General features: G+C 32.7%; 1 protein-coding gene across 2 annotated transcripts in view; it reads right to left on the bottom strand.

Annotated features, from left to right (window-relative positions):
- Positions 1 to 202: 202 nt before the first annotated feature.
- The window catches only part of LOC124643665, a 45,927-nt gene continuing 36,100 nt past the window's right edge, over positions 203 to 10,029 (bottom strand). For both annotated transcript variants that reach the window (XM_047182687.1, XM_047182688.1), the window contains exons 6-9: positions 9,129 to 9,197; positions 8,166 to 8,249; positions 5,262 to 5,341; positions 203 to 4,415 (exon numbers count right to left, since the gene is read on the bottom strand). In XM_047182687.1, the coding sequence (XP_047038643.1) occupies positions 4,392 to 4,415; positions 5,262 to 5,341; positions 8,166 to 8,249; positions 9,129 to 9,197 (257 nt within the window). In that variant the 3' untranslated portion in view covers positions 203 to 4,391. The remainder of the gene's footprint in view (positions 4,416 to 5,261; positions 5,342 to 8,165; positions 8,250 to 9,128; positions 9,198 to 10,029) is intronic.

The raw sequence follows: 10,029 nt of genomic DNA, 5'->3' as shown, positions 1-10,029 counted from the left end.
AAAATAACTCTTTCCGTCAGTTTGTTCTACTGAACTGAGTTAAATAAGGTCAATAAATAATTAAAAGCCACAGAGAGCTATTTCTATAACAGATTACTTTTATCCGGCTGCGGGAAGGGGCACCAGCGGAGCGCGAGTAGAACTTCCAGGAATAAGTAGTGTCTCAATTTGTCCAGGAATAGGTGTAAATAAACAACAGTAATTTGTGTAAAAGCATACTTTATTCTTAATGTTACTCAACTTTCTTTACATTATTTCACAGCTTTGGTCTATATAGAGCGCGTTAAAATATAACATATTTCTCTCCGCCATTAATATCCAAAATACGACCGAAAACAAATAATTACAAAATAACACAAAAAAATAACTAAATACGCGCTCTTTCTTCCTTACAGCTACGTTCCCACATTCCTTACTTATCTTAATTTCTAGAGTAAATAAAAGATTTTTTTTCATCAAATCTAAAAAAAATGTTATAAAAAAAATCTAGCGATCTTCCTACTGTGCGTTCGAAAATTCAATATATTGTACTCATAAAGAAAATTCTAAAAAAAATGCAGATACAAAAATTCGGAAAATATTTCAACGAGCACCAAAATTATTAAAATTAAAAAAAGTCAAAAGTCATGTTTACCCACCTCCCATAACTTTAAACTTATAAAACTATATAATTTCTTAAAAAAATGACTATTGATCACCCTACTTTTAACAATCAAAAACGAAAAAAAAAATACAAAAATTAAAAAAAAAACAAGACTTTGGCAAGATTTTTTCTTTACAAAATTCAAATTTTTGTTGTGACCAATTTTTTTTCTTTCTAACCTACCATTTTTACACTTTTTATTAATTGCCACGTAAATTCGATAAATTATCACTTTTAAAAAATATCTCCTTTTACATTATAATTTCTTTTAGAAGTTTTAGCAAGCATAATTTTCATTTTTGACCAATAGTTTTTAAATATAAAAAGTTGTTAAATTACGAATGACATTTTGCACTTTTCTATTGAGATAGTCACTGGAATTGACTTTAATTTTATTTTAATTTTAATAAATCAATAAAAAGAAATGTAATAGTAGTAGTACATTTTTAAATATCTTAGTCAATTTTATATTAAAACTAGCCGTTTTCCGTGGGAGCTACTGCCCGCACCGGCATAAAATATAGCCTATGTTACTCGCAGTTAATATAGCTTTGTAATGGTGAAAGAATATTTAAAATCGGTCCAGTAGTTTTTTAGTTTATCCATTACAACCAAACAAACAAAGTTTTCCTCTTTATAATATTAGTATAGACTATTTACTAAAATTAAGTTTTAGGAATTTTCACACGATTATACTTCTAGCAGAAATGTTGATTTAAATATTTGATCGAATCGCAGTGTTTTCAATTCATTTGATAAAGTTACTACATATAAAAATTTCAAATAAATCAAAAGTACTATATACCAAGATATTTAAAAAGTGCATTACCATCTAAAATCACCAGAATATTAAACACATACTTATAATACAAAATGGCATTCGCAATATAAACTACGTACGATTAGAAAAACGGAACGTAATGGAATTCTAGTTGCACCACAGTCGCGCTACAGTCGCCCCACTATTGTCCGACTATCCAAAGCTGTTACATAGTTGTCGTCGCTTACGATGTTTTAATTACTAAATATGAATAATAGTTATTTTCAATACCCTATTTATATATATATTTTTTTTATTAAAATTAGGTTTTTTTTTGAAGATCATGGATTGCCCGAAAGATGACATGAATAAGAAGTAAGTGGATGTTAGTATGACGACTGACAGAAAGGAATGGACATTTTTTTTCTAAAAAAAATGTATTTTTGAGAATAAAACCAGTATTTACAAGCTTGTCAAGTCTCAGAAGTTTTTTAAGCCACAAAAAAATCGATTATAACTTAGTTACTTTTTCTTGATCATAATGCAGAAAAATAAGGAAGATAAATAGGTTGTTGAAAATAACCGTAAAACTATATTGTTACAGTTAAATGGTAACTGATGACTCAATATTTAGCTAGTTTGACTATTCGTTTAACTAGTCTAGTTGGTAACAAAACTGACTAAGTATCTTGTACGTTAAAAAGTTAGTTGATTATATTTTTAATAAGAAAAAAATACTATCTAAAATGAATGATGATGTACTTTTAACCGACTTCCCAAAGAGGAGTATTCTTAATTCATCGGAACATTTTATTTTTACAATCATTATTAAGACTGACACATAAATGTTTTTTAATTGCGAAATATCGGATTTTTTCATTTTGAAATGAAAAAATATTTTTAAATGGCTTATCCTTTTCACACGAAACCGCATAAAAAGAGTAGGGGTCTGTTTTTTAATAATATAAGTATTAAATTTATTTTTTTCAATAGTCAGTTATAATTCAATCTCCCTAACCAAAGTAACTTACTTTTATAACAAGTTATTAGTGTCAAAACATCGTAAGCGACAGCAAAAAAATAATAAAATGTATACAAAAGAGCATTAAAATGGCAAAGACATGTACGATACTGGTAACTATCCGTCATTAATTAAAAACTATTCATTGTTTTACAAAATAATATCAAAGTTTAAAAAAAAACTTTTCGGACGAAAAAAGTGACCTATTCACAAAAAAAAAAATAATCAAAAAGTCATAAGATATAAAAACCAAATAAATAATTAGCACTGGCAACATTTTTGATAGAAAAAAATAATGTTATAACAACATTGGGCCCAATTTTTTTGCCAGATTTTTTTCAAATTTTTGATGAAATTTTAGCAAAAAAGATAAAAAAAAATGCAATCTTAGGTCACTTTTATCCAAACAGTCATTTACATTAAAAATATGCGAAAAAATAACTTGGATTGTGTATTACAAGTAAACGGGACCTGCCTATTCACTTTAAAATTGGCATAATTTTTTCGACAATTCCAAGAAATTTTTCACATTACAAAAAAATCACATAAAACATATTTTATATATATTATTATTTTTTTATATAATATAACAAACAAAGAAACTAAAATACTAAACAAAACAACGGTGAAAATAATCAGATTTAGATTTAAATTATAAATAAAATATTAAAAAGATACGTTTTGACTAAACGAGACGATTTTTTTCTTAATTTTAAGAATGGCAACAACACAGTATTTATAGAAATAATTTATATTTTTTATAAATAAATATCAAAATACACCCTTCTATGTAATTTTTACATAAATAAATATTTTCACATAAGAAAAATACAAAAAAGTCACGTTATTTGTCTGGCCTTTTCCCAACTATGTTCTTTACCCGGGTAACCGAATATCCCTTGCTAAGACTGGCGTGTCAGACTTACTGGCTTCTGACTACCCGTAACGACTGCCAAAGATGTTCAAATGACACATATTCTTTGATGAAAGTGTACAATCTTTACACGTCTCGTCAAATATCTTTGCGGCTGTTAAGTTTTTACACTTAGAACACTTGTCTGATGTCATCTAATATAACGCTAACTTCAGAGCAGTCATTTTATTTGACGAGAATTGTAAAATACATGAAAATTTATTTGATCATATTTTTTTTCAAAACGCAAAATATTTTTTTTACACAAAAGAAGGGCTCATGCAATTTGATAAATAAATAATTTTCAAATGAAATAAATACTTTGATTATTATTAAATATATAAAAAAGCGACACAATTATCCATTTTTTCCCGACGATTTGTACAATTTTTGCTTTTATTCATTTATATTTATATATTATAATAGTAATTATTATAAAGATATTAATTTACATTACTATGTTATTATTGCGTTTAATATAAGACGGATTTAAATATGTTTTTTTATTTGTATTTTAGAACCCCAGTGAAGGAATTTTCTTTAATTTAATTCTAATTTAATTTCATATCGCAAAGCTGAAAATTTTGTTCGTTTGAACGAGCATATCTCTGGAATTACTGGTCAGATTTGAAATGTAATTCGATTTTTAACGTCTGGAAAGGATATAGACGTAAATATGTTTCTCCTTCAAGGGGTACCAAAATACAAAAAAAAATACTTAAAACATTCCGAAAAATTCGACTTATATTAAACTCAAAATTATATCACAAGTAGCATAGTAATCTAACGGTTGGTCCCTCGAAAAATGACTAAATAATAAAAAAATAATATTTAAAAAATAAATAAAAAACATAGTTATACTTTATTTTCGACAAGGGACCGCACGCTTAATATTCAAAAATATATTATTATCGTAACCATTATTAATAATTATTAAAAAAATAATAAAAATAACCATCTAGAGATTACCTATAGTGTTGTCAAGAGAATTATATTTTTACAATAAACCTTTTTTTATATTTAAATGTTTTTTGCGAAACTTTGGAATGTCTCATCACTGGAGAATTCTTGGGATGTCCTGGAAAAATAAAAAATACACTTATTTATTTACAAACAAAAACAATTAAAAAAATATGGATTATTTAAGGCAACCCGCCCACGTCCGATAATTCGGTGAACGATTTTTTGTAGAAGAAAAATATAACACACTGATAGTAATAGTGCAATGCACACTTCTTAAAAAAAATCGGTCAGAAAATCCTTGTCGGAACGTCCTATACAAAATCGGTCAGATTTATCTATCTTACAAAAAGTATGCCGTGAACGGCAAGCCTTGTAAGAGGCCATTTAATCTGATTTTCGAACTTACAGGTAATTTTGTAACTGCTTGTATTTCATAAAAGCTGAGACTTTAGAAGTACAATTTTTCTGCAAGAATTTTGACTAAAAAGTACTTTGAGAGAAAAAAAATATTGTTGTGTAAAAGTATTGTTTGAAACAACTTTCAGTGTTAGTAATCACGAAAGGCTTAGGTGCTTTCAAAGTGGGGAAAATGTTGATCCGATTGATTAAAATATTTCAGTTACATAACTAAATCATTTACAACTTTTATCAAGCTTTTAAAAAGTTTTATACGGGTGTGCGAAATATAGACGCGGGTGAAACCGCAGTAAATGTCTAGTATTTGTTGTTATGTTGAGAACATCACTAGGCCCGGGCGACGCGGGGCGTCACGAGGAGCACGGCGTCATCGTCCACCGTACCGAGCGCGCACGACCGCGCATTTTCTAATAATTGTTAATTCGGTCATTCCTAAGTGTTGTAATTATACAGTCCACTATTATACTTATTAGCTACGAAGTTACTGGAGTTTTGTTCTACCAACACCCGTAGGATATACCACAATTTCCGTTTAGTTACATACCTCATATCTATGCAGTATGGGACTACTATTGTAGTGCGGCGTCTCACTATAGAAAAATGGCCGCTTCATTGTATTTTGCCCTGAAAATAAAAAAAATAATATTTTAGCAATTGAAAACTCAAAAAATCTCTCTGAAAGACTGGAAGTTGGACATTCAAATAAAAAATAAATTAAATAATAGGAAGTACAATCATCTTCCGAGCCTTTTTCCCAACTATGTTGGTCGGCTTCCAGTCTAACCGGATGTAGCTGAGTATCAGTGTGCCACAAGGAGCGACTATCTGACCTCCTCAACCCAGTTATCTGGGCAACTCAATACCCTTTGGTTAGACTGGTGTCAGACCAACTGGCTTCTGACTACCCGTAACGACTGCCAAGGATGTTCAATGACAGCCGGGACCTACAGTTTAACGTGCCATCGGAAACACGGTAGTACAATAGGAAGTATAATATATAATAGGAATAATAGAGAAAAATATAAAGATAAAGTATTGTCAATTTCTTCGATAGGTGGATAGGTTCAAAATCAAATCATTTATTTCATTTAGGTTTTTACAAGCACTTATGAACGTCAAAAATTATAAATAAGGTTGATTCTGGATGTTCTCGCGCGCGTGTTGTTCCACGCGCTCCTCCAAGAGCGGCCTGTCGCGCCGCCGGGACTGTTCGACAGAGATACCGCGGCGCTGGTACATACGCGGCCTATGACGGAACACGACGGTTTTTAGTCAGTAAGAGTCTGACACTCCCTCACCGCTGCTAACCCACAGCGGGAGGGCATTTGATAATTTCTGACGTCGTTAAAAAAAGGTTGATTCTAATTGCCCATCTTGACAAACTTCTTCAATTTCATCGGCAGTCGTTACGAGTAAAAAAATATTAATGACAGCATAGAACTTCAGAGTGATCTTAACCGACTCTCTGATTATTGCACAACTAACAAGTTAAAATTAAGTCTACCCAAATGTCATATCATCAACTTCAGTAAAAAAAAAACTATAATAAAACATGATTACACCTTATGTGGCAATAAACTTAACAGAGTAACGAATCTTAGAGACTTAGGAATACTATTTGACTGTAAACTACACCTCGATCTACATATAGAAAATATCATAACCAAAGCGTTTAAAATGTATGGCTTTGTTACCAGAGTAGCAACTGACTTTAGGCGTCCAAGCACTTTTTTACATCTGTACCGGTCTCTTATTCGTTCCCAGCTCGAATACGCTTGTTTGATATGGGATCCCCTATATCAAAAATATAAAATGGCCATTGAAAGAGTACAGCGAAAATTCTTACGAACCATGCAATTCAGATGCCAACTGCCGCGTTTGCCTTATAACAACCTTTTAGTTAAGTATAATTTACTCTCACTTGAGAAGAGACGAATGCTTCTGCAAATAATGGTTTTGTATGAACTTTTTCATAACAAATTAAATTGCATAGAACTAGGCAATGATGTAAAATTTGTCGTCCCAAGATCAATTCATCGTCGTGGAGTGCGCGTTTACCGGTTGTTTGATCAGGCACCACACCGGACAAACGCGGGTAAGCGGGCACCCATTGGACGACTCATGCGATTGTACAATGAACATTTCATGGATATTGATCTATTTACTTTAAAGAGAAATGATTTTCGCATAAAAGTTATTAATGTACTGAACGACATTGATGTTTTTATGTAGAGCCTGATTGGTCTAGTGGTCTGAAACTGCAAAGATGTTAGATTAGTTATTATTACTAAGTTAGCAATAAGGTTTTCTCATAGCATATATTTGTTTGTTAATATGTGGAAAATGTTGTTGTTACTGCATTGATTTTGTTTAATACAACCTCTTGTTACTTTTTATACACAGAACTATGTAATGTGGTATCGTTTGTTTTCCCAAATAAAATAAAATTAAATAAAGTAGTCAGAAGCCAGTAAGTCTGACACCAAGGCATATTGGGTTGCCCGGGTAACAGTACTGAGCCGACTATCTCTGAAAACCAGCGCTGGGACTCTGTCTCGTTTCGGGTATTATTTTAAAAGGAGTACATAGGCAACTACATAAGGAGAGTACATAGGCAGAGTACATAGTACATAAAGAAGTACTTACATAGGCAACTACATAAGGGGAGTACATAGGAAGAGTATTTAGGCAGAGTACATAAAGAAGTACATAAGGGGAGTACATAAAGGGAGTACATAGGGAGAGTACATAAGGGGAATACATAAGGAGTACACAGAGAGAGTATATAAGGGTACATAAGGGGTGTACATAAGGCAGAGTACATAAGGGAGAGTACACAAGAGATTACAAAGGGGCATGACAGTACATAAGGGATTACTACTGAGCATGGTATCAGTCGCTGGATGCAGGTCGCCTCCAACAGGTATCTGTGGAGATCTAAGGGGGAGGCCTCGTCCGCCGGCTGAGATGATGATGATGATGATATCAGTTAACTATAAGGCTAGGCAGGTGGTAAGGAGAAGTCGTGATAGCCTAGTGGGCAAAGAACCAACCTCTCAAGTATGAGGGCGCGGGTTCGATCCCAGGTCAGGCAAGTACCAATGCAACTTTTCTAAGTTTGTATGTACTTCCTAAGTATATCTTAGACACCAGTGGCTGTGTGTCGGATGGCACGTTAAACTGTAGGTCCCGGCTGTCATTGAACATCCTTGCCAGTCGTTACGGGTACTCAGAAGCCAATAAGTCTGACGCCAGACTAACCAAGGGGTATTGGGTTGCCAGGAGGTCAAATAGGCAGTCGCTCCTTGTGGCACACTGGCACTCAGCTGCATCCAGTTACACTGGAAGCCGACCCCAACATAGATGGGAAAAGGGCTCGGAAGTACAATAAGGGATTACTACTCAGCTTGGTATCAGTTAACTATAAGGCTAGGCGGTTGGTACTTACAGAGTTGCGTATGGGCAGCTAGTGCATTCTGTTTGGCGATGAGAAGTTCTGGTCCGGGTCGGGACAGCTGCTCATAGTAACCTGCTGTAGGTAAATAATATTATATTAATATGTATAAATCTATACTTCTATCCTAATATAATTTAAAAAATATATATATATTTTTCGAGCACATGTTTTGTCTGGATTAGGAGAATATTTTAGGTAGGTATATCAACTGACTAAAAATACTACTACTACTTATAAACCCATGGAGAATCGCAGTACAACACGTGTTGTATTTGTCCGCTATTATAGTTTGCTTGTATCCTATTGAACCAATTTGAAAATTCTTTCACTGATGGAAAGCTACACTACCCAAGAAACATAGGCTATATTTTAACCCGGCACGGGCTGTAGTTGCCATGGATGGCGAGTGAAACCGCGAAGCAGCTAATAAGATACAATATCTACTACAGTTTTTCATACTATTATTATTATTATTCTTTATTGTACACAAAAACATTTAAAAGACAAACACAACACAGAGAAGACATGTACAAAGGCGAGCTTAACCCAGAACTGGGTTCTCTAACAGCAAACCTTAGAGCGATAGAGAGATGCGATAGGGAAGAGAAAATATTAAGTGCACAACATTAAACAAAACAAAGATGAAACTACATAACATAAAATATATACCTATAAATAAAACATAAAATATAATAAATAAATAAATACATACATACATACAAATAAGGTCATGTTGACAGGAAATGTTCTTTAATTCGTCTCTTGAAGACATCTAACGATGTGCTGTCACGTATACTGTGAGGCAGAGCGTTCCAAAGCCTCACAGCGCGAACAGTGATACATCATCACAATCAAAATTTTTTGTGATCTTTCATATTAGTAGCATTAAAATTTTTAATTTTCAAAAGTGCTAATTTTCATATTTTTGTAAATAAATATATTTAAAGTATTTACCTGTAACATTATTATGATTGTTTGACTGGTAGTACGGGCTGCCTTGTGGCTGCATCACGTTCTCACATCCTGCAAATACAAAAACATAGTGTTTTAAAATTATAGTAACGAATGATATTTTACATGAAATTATTCATGGTCAAGTTATACCAAATTCAAAGATTATGTTAACTGACCATCTTCCGCCTGCGGTTTCACTGGCGTCCCGAGATAAATGCTGCCCGTAGCCGGATTGAGGGGAATTTATTTTTATTTACTTATTTATTCCTAGAAATTTAAAACTATCCTATGTCCTTCTCTCGGGTGCAAGATCCCTTCTAATTTTCAGAATAAACGGTTCAGCCATTCTTAAGTTATAAGTAGTGTAACTAACACGACTTTCTTCTATAAAATAAAGCAGATAATAATCTCGCGATTCAAGAAAACATTTGTTTTGTTATTTATTTATTTATGATAGGTAACTTCACAGCTTACAGTACATTACATTAAATCATCATACAAAACATTACGCCAATTATGAAGTACTCTAATACAACAATAATGATAATTTGTCGAAAGAGTGGCGGATAACAGGCAATGCACTATTATTATTTGTTGTGTGAATGAGTGTGTGTATTTGTGTTATGAAGGTAGGTGTTGTGATGTGTGAATGTTGATGTTCATCTAGCTGTCTGGCTCTAATGGTGCGACTGAGTCAGTATTGTGATGATATCTTTTTTAAAACGGTTTCGTGTGGAATTAAAGGGGTCAAGTGTTAAGAACTTTTCGTTGTATAATGCAGGAAGGCGCAGAAAGGGCGACATCTTCATGTAATTAGTGGAGGCCGAAGGAACCGCTAACAGAGTGGTGTGTCTAGTGCGTTTGAGTGGGACGTTGAATATAATTTTGCGAAGTAATTGAG

Source organism: Helicoverpa zea, chromosome 28 (genome assembly GCF_022581195.2).
Source record: "Helicoverpa zea isolate HzStark_Cry1AcR chromosome 28, ilHelZeax1.1, whole genome shotgun sequence".
Lineage (NCBI taxonomy): Eukaryota > Metazoa > Arthropoda > Insecta > Lepidoptera > Noctuidae > Helicoverpa > Helicoverpa zea.
Note: the sequence above shows the minus strand (reverse complement) of the source record. Positions and strands in the feature narration are given on the sequence as shown.